We start from the raw sequence: 15,674 nt of genomic DNA on the forward strand, positions 1-15,674 counted from the left end.
ACTTAGGTAGTATTGGATACACGCCAATATTTGAACTCCTCACTTTTGGAACGTGGTTATAAGTACATCTCATAACTTTATCTCGAAGGGAAACCTGGACAATGATGCGTTATGCATCCCAAGTAGGTATTCATCAAATTTTTTTTTTCTTCAGTACAAATAGTCATGAACTTATAGATATTGCCCGTGAACTTCGTATAAATGGCATCATAAACTATTGTTATCAGATACTTGATATTTCAAGTTTAAGCGGTATATCAAGATAGGTATCCCTACTACGTGAGTACCTACCTAGGTAGGTACCTATTTACGTCAATTTCAAGTTAGTCCTCAGACTGCAAAAATACTTTTAAACTAAACATTATAAACTAGGTAAGTTTCTAGCTAACGTAATTAAATGGCCACAAAACCAACATTTAGGTGCCATGAATTCTTACATTCTTAAAAATAGGCTTTAGCATGACATGGCTGATTGAAAAATTTGAAACCACCAAATTCTTAATTTTTCCCATGAAAGTAGACTTTCCCACGTGCTTTATATTCCAAAACATCAAAATTGGAAGTGGGTAGGCAGGTAAACGGGAATTGAGATGAGAAGTATTTTGAGATGAGAGAGCGCAGTAGCGCAGATCGTGGAGGTTGGGTTGGGATGACGCCGGGATCGGGGGGCCCGGGAACGATTCATTGATCCGAACCACTCTCGGCTCCCCGACAGGGACGAGGGAGAGCCCGTCCCCGGTTGCCTGTTTCACCTCTCTTTCACTCGCCGTTCAGAAAATTCGTCTACATATGACACACAGACCCTCCGTTCAAATAGACAAACTCCGTCTGGTGTGTCCCCGGGCCATCCGGAACAATTAAATAAAACTTTAAATACTGCACTGCGTTTATATATATAAAAGAACAATTAAATAATATGGAAAGACGTATTTTTACCTGGAAGAGGTAAAAAGGAAGAAATAATGCTTTTTTTAATGTTGCCAGCCTGTGTTCCGGCGCATAAACAAAAGAGTAATATTATTATTTATGGATACATCACACCGTCTTCGTAGGTATTACAAAGCAAAATAAACAAACAGTTTCCTTGTTGTCATGTGCGACGAGCCTTGCGAAAAGGAAGTCGAAGATTTTTGAAAAGTCTTATAATAATATTTCTAATTTTAATTTATTTTCTTTATAAATAAGTAGTGCCCTTGTACAAAGTACTTCTTAGTCTTAAGTATTTATTTTTTTAAATATATAAATAAACAAAAAAAATAATATTTCGAATATTCAGATTTTTAATATTATATAATAAACATTCGATCTTGGCATTATTCTACGGCGGCAATGTCTACATGTTTAAGATAACCGAACGGCCAAATCTTTTAACTAGCCAACTTTCATGTTTAAAATATTAGTAGAAGAATTATAAGTGACAAATTTATAATGGTATCTACTTAATAAAAATTTTAAACAAAAAAATTAATATACAAGCACCCTTATAACAACAAACTTATAAAGTATTAGGTATAGTAATAATAAAATAATAATATTAAGTCATTGGAAGAGAGAAAGAAACTGAAAGCCTTTGAAAAAGATGAATGACCGATAGGTTTGCAATGAATTTGTAATTGATAGGTACATAGGTATGCCGTCGACCGTACGTTGAATTTTTATATGGCTATATATATGAACTTTCATAAGTGGTTCCGCTCCTTTGTCTACTCCATTTTTTAGTCCCAATAGGGCAAACCAACCAAGCCAAAATTTGAGTTCGTTTGTGCTGTATGTATCATGCGTGTGAAAGAGATAAGTAATAAAACATTGGTGTTTAAGATCCCGATGACGCCCGATCCGATTATATGCTTTCCATCTTTGTCGCACAAACTGTGATTTGCACGGAGGAGACGAGACGATTCGTTGAGTGGCCACGCGTTCCCGTCCATCCGTTGTCGTCGTTCGGTTCGTTGGTTGTTGCTTTGCTTTGCATTGCAATTCACTCACTCACATCGACATCAACCGAGTCAGTACCACAGCGCGTACCTATGTCCGCGCTTAAGCTTCATAACCTATAAATTTTAACAACCCTGGTATTTTAGGATAATTAATTTCATATTTCGCCAAATACTCATGATTACCTCGAATTTATAAGTTAGTGTTGTGATATATTACGCCCAATAGTGGGCGTGCGTGAAGTGTATTTTTGTGCAACACAAAGTAAATACAAACGGCAAGCTGTGGGGATCAGGGGCCTTTTTTTTGCCGCCGCAGGGGATGTATTATCCTGTGAGTATGAGTTTATTTCTTTATGTGTCTTCAATATTACAAAGAACTACAGACAATGCATACATTTTCCACAAAAATTTTTGGCACAGATTACCGTGTATCCTCTGGAATTCAATGCTTTTTAGGTACTTACCTCGTATTATTATGGCGCATGGCGTTTTGTGTAACGTTAAGTACCTAGTCCCTATATCTATTTGTTCACTGTGGAAATGAGAATTTAAGAATTATTTAGCACGAATGTTTTATTTTAAAATAGGCGGTAAATCTGATAAATCTGGTTGTCAGGGTTACATCCCAGGAGTAGGCTGTGGTGGTATGGTGGTATTTTGCGTACCTGGGTCTCAGTGGTTAGTTTTACATAAACTGATGACCTATGTATGTAGTAACTATTAAAATTTTGTACTTGCTGACATGTAGGTGGTCATGTTTATCTTATTTAAGTACCAAATTTTGTTATATACAATCTATTCACTCGTGGCAAGTAGGCAGGTATGTGACTTGTATTTCACTTGTATTGCATGGCTGACATTACAGTGCATTGATCCTTTCCTTCAATAAAAGGTGACTTATGTGCAAAGTATGTAATTTTTGAATATTTATTTATGTATTTGAATAATGTAATGTCTTGTTCATAATCTTTTGTACAGCTACATTATGGGTATACCTGGCTTTTGCATAGGAGCCAGCTGCGATGGGATTTTTTAAAATCCCTATGCCTACTTCGTCATGTTTAAACTGTATGCTAAATTTAAAAACAATTCTAATATCTATTCAGAAGTTTGTCACTGTTCTTTCATATTTTCAAATTAAAGTTTAATAACTTGACAACTTACAGCAAATAAGTTGTATTAGGTATGTTTTAAATGTTGGCTGCTTGCCCGACTCGAAAGTTTTCATTGCAATATTTTGTGGTTTTTCTTAAACATATTTTTATCCATCATTATTTAGATGTGTTTTTGGTTTTATCCTTAAGTGGGTACATATATTCCACTTGACAGTAAATTCAGAAGTCCTTTATGATTCAGTAATGATCATTTGACCTATGCAATGCAAAAGCTGGACCGGAATTATTTACCTAAGTTGGGTTTATTAAATAATTAATAAATACGGGACAAATCACACAGATTGAGTTAGCCTCGAAGTAAGTTTGAGACTTGTGTTACGAGATACTAACTCAACGATACTATATTTTATAATAAATACTTATATAGATAAACATCCAAGACCCAGGCCAATCAGAAAAAGTTCTTTTCTCATCATGCCCTGGCCGGGATTCGAACCCGGGACCTCCGGTGTCACAGACAAGCGTACTACCGTTGTGCCACAGAGGCCGTCAAAATTATTTGACATTCAAAGACTTATCAGATACAGGTGTCTAAATTAATTATTGAGATCAGGATACCTGATGTATCGAATTTATAGGTACTTACTTCCGAATAAATATTTTGCAATACTAATGTATAGTTTACAATAATGTATAGTTTTACACATGTACATACATTATACCACCCAGAAAAACCACCCATAACTCAAAAATATTTTTTTAAACATTTTATTTTATCCCTCAGTTTAGTGTGGATAACAAAATAAGTACCTACTAATGATAAGTATGAAAAATATTCAAGACATCATAGCATTAAAAGGTATACATACAGTTGGTTAATGAGAAGAGATTACTTCAAGACTTGCAAGAAGATGCTAGATCATCCACTTCCAAATTGTTGAGATCTTTGGGGGATATATTTTTCCTGACTGACTAAAACAATGTCAACCATTAAAAACAAATTCTTTCTTATAAAGTAGCAAAAGCAATAATGTACTCAATAAAATATATACCTAATAAATAGATTTCTCTTTCCCGCGGGCAATATATGTATGAAAAAAGGTAATTGCAAAAGCAAATGTAAATTTTCGCGTTAAGGGAAAGTTCTTGAAAAAATGTAATAAACACAGTTTTGCTTCGCCCCGTTTTTGAGTTTGGGCCGCATTTTTGTTGGCAGGGATATTACGGGAACCTGTTCATGGCTCAAGGTGAACGTGCCAGAGATGGTAATAAGGACGAAATATTCGCATACAGCCCTTTGTTCGGTTTTAGAGTTCATGGACGTTGGTGTGTTCACAACCTTGGGTTTGACTACCTGCTCGCATAAACTGCATTCAGGTAGACAAGAGTCAAAGCCCGGCTTATTGACAAACAATCGGTTCAAAATTCATGGTTGGTATCATTGAAACTAGATGCGTCGTCAGATTTTTTACCTTCGTTGAAAATTTTATTTGATGATTTTTCTGTCAATTAAAACTCTAAGTATAATTTCTTATTGTTCTCCAAAAGAAAAGTCATTTGCTTAAAATAGTTTAATAATGATTTTTTATTGAACAATAGAACTTCATAGTTAATTGTTGACTATTGTGAAACGTAGCGTGGCGATAGAATGACGGGCAAATTGAGTTATGTTGCGTTATCATGTCACTCGTGTTATTAACCGATTGTGATTGGAGCGACGCGAGTGACGCGACGCTTTAAAGCAGTCTTCGATTACCGAACGACTACATCGATAGGTGTCGATTACGACCTAATATGAATCCTGTTCCATTTCAAACTAATTTTCCATTCCATGCCTTGTTACGTATCTATCCCTTTTCTGTCATAAATTGCGATCATTAATATACTATTTGTTACTATACTATAGTTATAGCATTTAAATGCGGTTCTAAAACTATATAATGGCGCTTTTATGCAGCATTGGTAACAAAAAGCAAAATTTATTTTGAAAACCGTATTCCTTTAAAAAAAATATTTTAAATTAGGTTAATACTTAGTTAAGTAATATTATTTCCTACCCATTACACTAAGTACTTACTTAGGTAAATAACTATCAGAATGAAATATTAACTAAGTAACAAAATAGAGTAACTAACAAAGCGAAATAATTAACTAAGTAACATCCTTTATTGATAACCGATACATGGATAAAGGTTAACGACGTAAGGAAACCTGCTGATTCAGGAAACTCGATGTGTAACCATGGATCCATTACGGATAAGGTTTAATAGCTTCGTGTAAAAACCTGACTTACCCAATCCAGGCTCTATGCTCAAAGGCTCAACCCGGGCTCCTTTCCACGATGCAACCGGGACTAAAGCCAGGGGAAGAAGATACTTTATTGATAATGATAATATAAATAAGTTTGTATTTCATTCGATTCATTAAGAATAGACATTGGAGTTCACTAAGTAGGTTAGTAATGGACTGCTCTAGTGATCTTTCTGGAGCTGAACGCCAAGCCAAAATATTCTTTTTGACAGAATTGCAACAGTTCTGTCCAAACATCTATACTAATATTATAAAGCTGAAGAGTTTGTTTTGTTTGTTTGTTTAAACGCGCTAATCTCAGAAACTACTGAACCGATTTGAATAATTATTTCACTGTTAGATAGTCTATTTATCGAGGAAGGCTATAGGCTACATTTATTCCGGATTTCCTACGGGAAACGGCAACAATGCAGGTGAAAGTTGAATGAGTCGGCCATCTGCGAGCTTTTCACGCGAACGCTGCGCAAACCAACAAAGATATAGCAAAACAATGTACTAAAGATGTGAAGTACTCATTTTTTGCCACAAAAAAGTCCGCGAGAGCATATATCTATCTCTTAAGGTTTACTTACAATAACCACTTTTATGTTCATTTTTTAAGATTATTTTTTCATTATAAACATAAGTTATTTTGAAACCAATTTACTTTAATTCAGTATTAATCCTTATCCAAATAAATATGTTTATTACTTTCGGTTTTTCACGTAGACTAAAATTGCCATTTATAGTATATAAATCAGACGAATAGGTTTTGAGATATATAGTCGTTATAAGCACTTTGCAGCGAAACATTTAATACGGCGAACCAGCGTTCTTTCTAATACGCGTGACCACCTATAATTGATAAAGCCGAGGAGGATGTTTGCAAAAATAAATATGATGCCCAAAATAACTATTCCACGCGGACGAAGTCGCGGGCACAGCTAGTTTCAGATAACTATTTAAAATTAATATTATTAAAGGATGAAAACGCAAAGTTAATGTTCTAGTTACTACCTTATTTATGCTCCTAATAATAGCGAGCTCCATTGTACAATTTGTAGTAACGCACTTCAAGAGAGTTGCAAATTAATTTAAGCCTCGCAACGTAGTTGGTCTTGTTGGGTCTGTTAATGACTTACTTATTTCGTTCCTTTCAAAGTTTATCAGAGTAACAAGAAATTCGTTTATCTTCCTTCCTCTTACCCTTTACCCTGCGGCTGTCTTGTCTTTGGTCAGTCAATTATAATTTTCTGAAGCTCTTCACTCTTCACGTCTCAATTATATTAAAAAAAAAACAAGTTTCCAGACTAATTTATCAAAGTTCGCCTTTCATATATTGAGATCTGTAATAAGATACTGGCAGTTGCTAAAATTACCATATGAAATTATGATTTTTCGTTTTAGACGGAGTCGGGGGTAGGTACTCTTAATTGTCCTATAAGCTTAACAATAAAAGTTTAGCGAATAAATTTGTAATAAAACGCAAGTCTTAAGATGAGGGTGTTGAGTTGAGGATATAATGGAATAACGTTGTAGCTTCAACATAATAGTATACATAATATTCGAAATAGCTACTAACATTTCATATGTAGATATGTATAATCTGCCACGGCACTCGACGCTATAATGTAACGTTCGTGGCTATCCCGGGAGAACAAGTAGTATTTGTTCGCAACGACATGGCAAATAAGTTTCCGCCGCTGTCGGCTCCACAGCGCCTTGCATGCCGTTCTGAAAAGGTTTTTATTTTCTGCCACATAGGAGCTTCAAAGATAAAGGCATTAAGTATATATATTAATCATATTCATTTTTAATGTAGGATACAAGGTGTCACTAAATAATGTCAAATTCATCAATTGTCATGGTTCAAAGTATTACGTTTTACATTAAAACAAAATCCAAACTATTACTCTTTAAAACCAATTTATTATTAAAATAATTCTACATTATCAAATTATTTATAAAAAAATAGCAGTTTTACACGTTTTCTTGACCTATGACAATATATCCTTGAACTTGCTGGCCTTTATTTGTTTTGGTCGGCATCAAAACTTTTTGTATTCTGCAAATTTAAAATGTGAATATTTTTTGAAATCATTATATTTCATGGCTTGATCACAGAGGTAGATCTTTTTATAAAATTAACATCTAAGCAGGTAATTATTCAAAGAGAAACGTGCGTCTTTCATGCAATTGACCAGAAAAAAATAACTGAATAGCAGTAAGCGCATAAATTAGAGACGCATCACGGATACAAACCAGGTAAATAACATATATTCTTCTCTGTATTAAGTGATACAAGTAAAGACTATCTGGACTAATCAGATCGAGAAACTAACTTTACGACCTATATTAGAAACCACTTATTCATTATAGATCGTTTCATATCTACTACATTTCCTTAATACTTATACATCAGATTTCTATCTACTAGAGCCATGTAGCATTGCAGCAATAAATGAATTTGATCTTGTAACTGTGACCAGGCGTGTTTGAGAGTGTCTATGGTAATTAAGCTTAATTTATCTTCTCTAGTCGCACCAAGTCAACGGGAGAACTAGCATAATAAAGAAGCTCTATTTTAACCGTAAGTGGTGATGTGAAATATTAAGCCCTTAAAAGTCATAGCACGAAGGTACCTACATAACAATCATTTATATTAAATGAACACATTTAAATGGGGGTGTTCAATGGAGAAAGAGGCTACACTGGACTATACTCCTGGCCCTACCAATGTAAAAAGAAAAATTCCGTTAATTTCTGATTCTGCGGGAATTTCGTGAAATCCTCTCTTAGTGCAACCTAGCTCTTAGTGCTAGCTTTGACCACTTAAGGAAACAATATGCCGAATTTCAAATCTCGTTCATACGACGTTGATATGTCAGTAATCAGTTTTACATAAAAAAATATGCAGTGATTTTGTGTCATTATTTATTTGCTGGCTTTAGTTTTAGTTACCGCTTTCGTATTTATTTAAATTCAAACAGCTGTGATGCTTTTCATGTTTGTCTGGCCAGGGTAGTGTACACATTAATAATTCCACAGACTTCTGTGGTCGTAGAGCAAATAAATGCTAGTAAATTAAAAAAATATGTATTAGAGCTCGTTCCCACCTGTCGGGTGTCGGATCCGTATATTAAACGGAAGTTCTAGTGGCAGAGCATTATATATGACGCTATTCACACTTATCGGAAACCGATTTTGTGTCGGCTCCGACAAGAAATGTCGGGTGTTTTGCCAGCCCTCTACGCCCGGAAAAAAATCGTGTCGGATCTCGCTCGCCTATGATTAAGAACGGCGCTGTTCACATTTGTCTGATGTCGGAGCCGATAACCCTCTCCCCGCTACCCCTCATTCCGTTCGTGCGTACGTCGTACCTGCGATCGCGCACACACACATCGCGGCGCGCAAGCAGAGTTGTTGTGTTTTTATTGTACGCACGTTTGGTGATTCGTAGTAATGGAAAAAAATATCAACCCCGAACAATTGATCACACTAGTTCAGGAAAGAGGTGTCCTTTGGGACAAAACTCTAAATGATTATAAAGATAAGAACCTGAAAATAGCTGCTTGGCGGGAAGTTTGCTGCCTACTCATACCTAATTTTGACAATTTGGACGAAAAAGAAAGACAATCATGTGGTAAGTGTTTGAAGTTATTTATTTAATAATATACGTAAAATTCAAAACATAAATATTAACCATGCGCTTCTGGTTGCCAAGGCACCGAGCCTATTGTTGAAACGAAGTAGTTTGCAAATTCAGACCGTATATAATTTGCAATAGGACCACCACGTGGATTACAGTTTTGCAGTTGTACTTGTTCTTGCATCGGATTTTCTGCCGCATAATGAATATCTTCAAAGTTCAGACCGTCCTTTTCTCTTACAAAATTGTGTAATACTGTACACGCTTTTACAATTTCGATAGCCGTGTCTGGGTGGACATCCAGTGGCCGATGAAATATTCTCCATTTATTGGCTAAAATACCGAATGCGCATTCAACGTACATTCTTGCCCGACTTAAACGATAGTTAAATATTTTTTTCATGTGGTCTAAATGAGTGCCTCCAAAAGGTCTTAACAAATTTGTTGACAGAGGGAAAGCCTCATCGCCCACGAGAACATAAGGCATATCATTTTGAAGTGTTGCATGTAGAGGCCTTGGTTTTGGTATATTTAAACTACCATCATTCAGTTTCTTCCATATAGTTGACTCCTTGAATATTGAAGAATCGCATTCTTTTCCATACGAGCCAACACTCATAAAAATAAAACGATATTCTGAATCAACAACGGCTAGTAAAACAAATGAAAAATAATCTTTGTAATTAAAATACATCGAGCCAGTATTGTTTGGTTTCACCACTCTTATGTGCTTACCATCAACTGCTCCAAGACAGTGCGGAAAGTTGGCTTTCATATCAAAACCTTTTGCAATTTCCAACCATTTACGCTCATTATCAGGAATTTGCATGAACTCGTCTCTTAATACATCCCAGATAGTGGAACTAATTTCTTTGCAGATTTTACTAATAGTTGACACACCAACTCTGTAACTATAGTGCAATTCTTTGAAGGAACAACCCGATGCGCAATATCTGTAAAATAATTAAGTAGGTAAAATAATTAACATTTCTATATGTACCTATTGTAATTGCAGGTAAATTAGTATCTACAAAGTGGTCGAATCTACGAGATGCCTGGATGCGAGCAAATAAAAATGACGTCAAAAAATCCGGAGCAGGGGCTAAGTTTTCAAAGCCATATATATATAAAGAACAGATGAGTTTTCTGCAAAAAGTGGCTGAGCCTAATCGAACTCATGATTCTGTCAAGAAGCGTCCAACAGATACATGTCCCGAGGCATCAGCGGCCAATACAACAGATATAAATTCAGAGCTGCTATTACCAAGCACTTCCAAAAAGCCCAAAACCTCCTGTCTCGATGACAAAATGAGCCAGTTTTTAGATAGCAGGCTACAGTCAGACAGAAGTAACGAACATCCAATGCTCTCTTTTTTTAAAGGTGTTCTACCGAGCGTTACGTCTTTTGACGATAATGAAACTTTAGAGTTTCAATCAGGCGTGCTGTCACTGATTCAAAATATTAAAAAGCAGCGTGAAAGTCGTTTATACTCATCAAACTATGGTTGGCATTCACAATCAAGAGATCACGTGCAACAATCTGTATATTCGTCACAAAACCAGAATGTGCACCCACCATTAAACCAGAATAATATCTTCCCTTCAAGTGGATATGGATATTCGACACGCCAACTCGTTGAACCAGCATCACCTACTTTGTCACTACATTCAAGTAATACTCAAGATTCGGACTTAGATTTTAGTAATATTTAACTCCACTAATTTGTTTTCGTAATTAAAAAAAATTAAAGTTATTTCTTTCAATAAATATATGTGAACTAAAAGTGACTGTTTTATCTCTTCCTTTATACAAATTAATATGTATAATTATATTACCTTAAAAATATCGCCAACCTTTCTTCAGTACAAATGCAGTCTCTAAATCTCGTATTTTGGTAGTTTATGCTCACTGATATTTGAGCCAATAGATGGTTGAATGTAGTTATCGACATTCTAAAATAATTGAAAAACTTAATTTCGTCACTCCTCAATTCTGTTATTAAATTCTGAAATGTTCCCAAACTAAATCTTTCTCTCAGGATTGGGTGCACCCAATATTTTCTTTCCTTGGCTGTCTTTCTTCGTTTTCTTCTCAAATAATAATACATCACAACAAGAGCTTCGTCGACGTCCATCGTGCACAATCGCCTCGCGTAGAGTGCTTGAAATTGGCACTAGCTTCGACCGTGGCCGACAACCGATCGTGTGTGTGAACAAAGGCGCCGACATCCGATTAATATACGGATCCGATAGCCGACAGGTGGGAACGAGCTCTTAGTGAGTAGCGAATTGATTTATTGGTACACCGTGGTTACTTAAAAAAGATCTCACTTTAATTTTAAAATTATAACACTATGAATACGGCTCCGCCCGCGTTAATTAAAAATTAGAAGTATTTCGGGTTCGGGTCCAAAAAGTTCTTTATCTTGTGTACCCGAAACCGACAAATTTGCATGAAGAGAGTTATGAATGTGCATGACGCGAAAAAAGTATGCAGGGATCGTGGCAAGTGGAAAGATTTAGTCTCTGTCTACCCCTCCAGGAAAGAGGCGTGATTAATGTATGTAAGTTCTTTGTGCGTGCACCCAGAACACAAATACACTAATTGCTTTATTTCAAATCTCTAGCGGTTTAGACAGTCAGTTATCGGGAGGCCACGTTAGGTCCATGCTTTGATGCTTTTATAATAACATTTTACTTTATTCTATATTTACGTAATAGTTATCATAGAGATTTTATTGCAGAAATTAAATCAAAAATGATTTGGCCACGTTGGCGAAAATCCAATAATGGTGCTTGCCGAGCGGCATTCGGCGACAGCGCTATTACATATGATTTACATTTCCCATGTCACTTAAGTATAATCGGTACATATTAGTAACTACTTGAAGTTTATGAGATCTTATAGATGCGAAGAACACGTTGTAATATTTGAAAAGGAAATTTAATTTTACTAATTAGAAAAAACATGTGTATTATACATATACTATATACCTATATACCTACCTGTGTAAGTAAGTTGTAGTTTTTATGTGGAATATTTAATAACTAAAATGGTTTTAAGTGTAAACAAATGTATAAAAAAGTCAAAACATCGAATCATCTTAAAACAGAAAATGGGATCATATCTCCTAAACCTACGCATTGCAAAAGTATACATTATTATACAATTAGTGGGCCGTCATGAATTTTATCATAACAGCTCCTCAGGGAAAATTATTTTTTCGTGAAGTTACGGTGCCATGTGTCTTGTAAAGTGGCTGTAACCTGACTTTTTCTCATTAATTGTCTGATCTTCATTGCTACAGATAAATTATAATATTATTGTATCAAAAGCTGTTTATGACCTTTATATAAATTCTCAGGGGAGCAAAGCCCTCGGCAATGTTTAATTTATGAACAGTAAGATAAAGTGAAAGTGGTTGTTTTTATCTATTTAGATACGATGTCATTGGTGCTTCGTAGAATAACTATTGCGTAGTGAACTCTAAAGTCGTCAGTCAGATAAAGGGGTCAAAGTTATCAGTCCTCCATTGCTATTTCTTCATCTACTAAGTTTCCGTCTCTGATCTGTGGTTAATAAACTTACCTATAATTGTTGTAAATCGTAGCTTTAGTTTAGGTCCGAAAAACATTATATTCATCCAAACTAGTTTATAAAGTTCGGTGTAGCATTGAAGATCCCATCCTGAACTAAATTGCTTATTTCAGACTTGGACGAATCGATGTTGTCTAATAGCAATAGCCGGCTTAATTTGTCCAGCGGAATACGGAACAGCCAGCCATTATTGGTACCCTATAGGATTAGTCACTTACCTATGTTAAAACATTGGTAGTGTTTTTAAATAATGAGTATTTCTTAAAATATAATCTAGTTGTCGTCTAAATTAAATATTTTTTTATAGTTTCTGCCGTATTGTTTTACACCATTAATGGGGTTAGGAATAATAATTGTCCCGCTATCAAAAGCAATTAACTATATTTGGTCGTCTATCCACCGCCACATATTATCTGTTTGGGTGTTCATTTTCAAATTTTTTGTCCCTTTTTTTGTCAAGTAAGTAAATAATAAAGAGCAATTAATAGGTTATATTTTTAAAGCATCCGAAGGAAATAAACAATTGATACCCAGAAGACGACTATAATTAAGTTAGTCAAAGGTCTTGTCATTTATTTTATCTTAATAGGTTGAAGATTGCAGGATTTATTTATACGTATTTGATATTCGTGCACACATTAATATTATTTATTATTCGATAACGACTATGGTCTCTGTCTGTTTGTGTTTACTGGTTGCTTACATACAAAAGTATTTGAAGGCAAACCAGTAAACGACCAGGGTCCGTATCTACTAAATAACTCATTTAATGCTTGCTTCTCTACCGCTTAGCTTCCATTATTATAGCTCTACAAATTAAACATTTTTAACCTAGAGCTACTAAGTCAACTTTGTTAAGGCCATTTAAGAGATAATTTTTCATTTAATAGGTAGGATTGATTATTGATTGCTTGGCGAATAAAAGGTTGTACCAAAATGCGCGTATCAACGAAATATCCGAATTATTTTATGTGAAAGAATATCATGTAGTATGTAGGTTACAGAACAAAGAGAACGTCTATCGAAGCTTTGTGCTATGAACTTGCTTTTTCAGTAGGTGCATCATCATTAAAATACCTATATTCAATATTATTAAATGTTCGATATAATTCGAAGGTGAAAAAACAGTTTATCAATAGAACATAAAACGATTCTACATTTAGACAATTTTCGTTGTTCTTATCGAAGGTTTTGGTACATAATTTATATTTAATAACACGTGCAAAGACGGGACGGGACTCAAGATGTAATTCATTACATATTTAAATTTACCTTCGTTATAGCGTTGGTTGTATTGTGTTGCCTCCCCAAGGCGTCGTTTAATTTAACGCCATTTGCTGAAGGGATTTCCAATATTTGTTTATCAATATGGGCAAAGATATGTCATACTTCATTCGTTTATATCACATTCAAAGAGTGTTAAATTAAATCTGATCAATATGTGATTAATACGTTTACTAAGGCAAATGGGTTTATAATTAATGTAATAAATATGCACATTTAGTCGTGAAATTTGTGTTTATAAAAGTAAAGACTTTGAGGCCCAAATAACGTTTTTAATGTGGTTTATTATTGATTGCAATAGCGGCTGAATGTAAGTGTATTTCAATTCAGGTGAATAGGGCAACTTATCCCAGTCCCGAGCTGGCCGCGTGAAAAATATTTGGATAGGTGCCAACCAACGCTGCTCGCTTGCGGCCGGCCCTGGCGCTGGTGGGTTGCTCTCTTGCGATACAACGATGAGAGTACAGGCGGGGCTTAAGTCTGTACCGTAAATATATTTTCCTTAAAAAATTAAGAATTTCTTATTCGATAGACATAGGGAATGTCTATGTCTTTGCCTCATGGACCCTAAACTATCAACGTAACTCAGTATCCAGTAAACGGAAACCTAACCCAGCCAGGATCATGGTTGATGCATTATATATGCAACATAAATACGATTTACTATTTAATCTTACGACATATTTTACAGGTGATTTGTAAACTGTCAGGAGCCATATAATTTAACACATTAATAAGCTCTTATTTCTTCATTTGTTTAATTGCCGAAATTCATAAATTTTGCTTAAAGTTAATCATTTACAACTACTCTTAACCGGTTTACGTTTTAATAAATACTTTACTGCAAATCCTAACACCGAATATGAAACTCATCTGTGAGGTCCATCGCGCGTTTGTAGAGTTTGTTATAAAATATGTCCCTAAATAAGTCCCTTAATTATATGCCTAAATCTATAAATTGACATTAGGTTTATTCATTTCAGGTGAGTAACGGCAATGTCATCGATACAGGAACTCCTACCCTACTGGTATTTACCATTTATTACTTAGCACTTACAATTAGCATGTGAATGCCACAATATTATAGCATGTACTACATACATAGATCTTCATCACTACCGTTAAGTAAATGTATATATTACATCGGCATTCACTATTTATGATGAAATGCATGAAACAATTTCTATTACCCTATTCACGAGATTATAAGTTATAAACTTACCACATAAATGGCGTCTTTCATGTTCATGCATCAATTAATAGAGTATGCTAGTTTAGTCTCATCAAACACCGTCTAATGAATAAATTGTTTTCATCTCAGCATGGCATTGATGTAGACAAGAACTGGCACGTGACTATGTGGAATGCTTTGATCATATGTAGGTTGTGTCCAATTGTAGTCCGTTATTATTTATTCGTAGTACTACCTGGAAACCGAGGCCTCGCCTATCCGTTCTGTTCGGGACTTTATATTCACGTGAAAATTCACGATCGGAGATTTTTCGGAGAGCCACGGACAAGATACTTTGGTGATATTGTTTCTACATACAAAAAGCTTAACGTGTCAGCATTCCGGTATAATGAATTTACAAATTCAGATGCACGCCCTGTTTTTCACCTTCAGTTAATACCACAGGAAATTTATGAAGAAGGTATGTTTAACTTAAGGAAATTTTGAGTTTTGTCTTGTACAGAAATAGTCTTGCGGTACTTCTGTAGAGGAAACTTGGCATTGGAGCCTCACTCGTGCGTGTGTTGTGTACAAATAAAGCTTATGTGTTTCAAAGTTATTAAGTTTTGTT

General features: G+C 35.1%; 3 protein-coding genes across 7 annotated transcripts in view; 2 read left to right on the forward strand and 1 right to left on the reverse strand.

Moving 5' to 3' along the window:
- Window positions 1-1,877: 1,877 nt before the first annotated feature.
- LOC106131842 (RNA binding protein fox-1 homolog 3) overlaps window positions 1,878-15,674 on the forward strand; it is a 46,023-nt gene continuing 32,226 nt past the window's right edge. For 3 of the 5 annotated variants that reach the window (XM_060944349.1, XM_013331067.2, XM_060944348.1), the window contains exons 1-2: window positions 1,878-2,268; window positions 14,856-14,900. In XM_060944349.1, coding sequence (XP_060800332.1) covers window positions 2,257-2,268; window positions 14,856-14,900 — 57 coding nt within the window. In that variant the 5' untranslated portion in view covers window positions 1,878-2,256. The remainder of the gene's footprint in view (window positions 2,269-14,855; window positions 14,901-15,674) is intronic. The other 2 variants (XM_013331066.2, XM_060944350.1) reach the window with 2 other exon arrangements.
- LOC132901781 (uncharacterized) lies at window positions 8,804-10,833 on the forward strand. The gene is made up of 2 exons (XM_060944329.1): window positions 8,804-8,984; window positions 10,006-10,833. The coding sequence occupies exons 1-2, from the start codon at window positions 8,804-8,806 to the stop codon at window positions 10,701-10,703; spliced, it is 879 nt and encodes a 292-aa protein (XP_060800312.1). The 3' UTR covers window positions 10,704-10,833.
- LOC106135713 (uncharacterized) lies at window positions 8,981-11,125 on the reverse strand. Its single transcript, XM_013336082.2, has 2 exons — window positions 10,827-11,125; window positions 8,981-9,943 (listed from the first exon to the last, which is right to left on the reverse strand). Exons 1-2 carry the CDS (start codon window positions 11,123-11,125, stop codon window positions 9,040-9,042), a joined length of 1,203 nt encoding a protein of 400 aa, XP_013191536.1. The 3' UTR covers window positions 8,981-9,039.

The sequence above is a fragment of the Amyelois transitella genome, chromosome 5 (genome assembly GCF_032362555.1).
Source record: "Amyelois transitella isolate CPQ chromosome 5, ilAmyTran1.1, whole genome shotgun sequence".
NCBI lineage: Eukaryota > Metazoa > Arthropoda > Insecta > Lepidoptera > Pyralidae > Amyelois > Amyelois transitella.

What these genes read in the sequence shown, in the direction of transcription:
- LOC132901781 (XM_060944329.1), top strand. Translation starts at nt 8,804, where the DNA reads ATGGAAAAAAATATCAACCCCGAACAATTGATCACACTAGTTCAGGAA. An exon ending in AAAAGAAAGACAATCATGTG is followed by an intron (nt 8,985 to 10,005) that starts GTAAGTGTTTGA and finishes TTGTAATTGCAG; the next exon opens with GTAAATTAGTATCTACAAAG.
- LOC106135713 (XM_013336082.2), bottom strand. Translation starts at nt 11,125, where the DNA reads ATGGACGTCGACGAAGCTCTTGTTGTGATGTATTATTATTTGAGAAGA. An exon ending in AGGTTGGCGATATTTTTAAG is followed by an intron (nt 9,944 to 10,826) that starts GTAATATAATTA and finishes ATTATTTTACAG; the next exon opens with ATATTGCGCATCGGGTTGTT.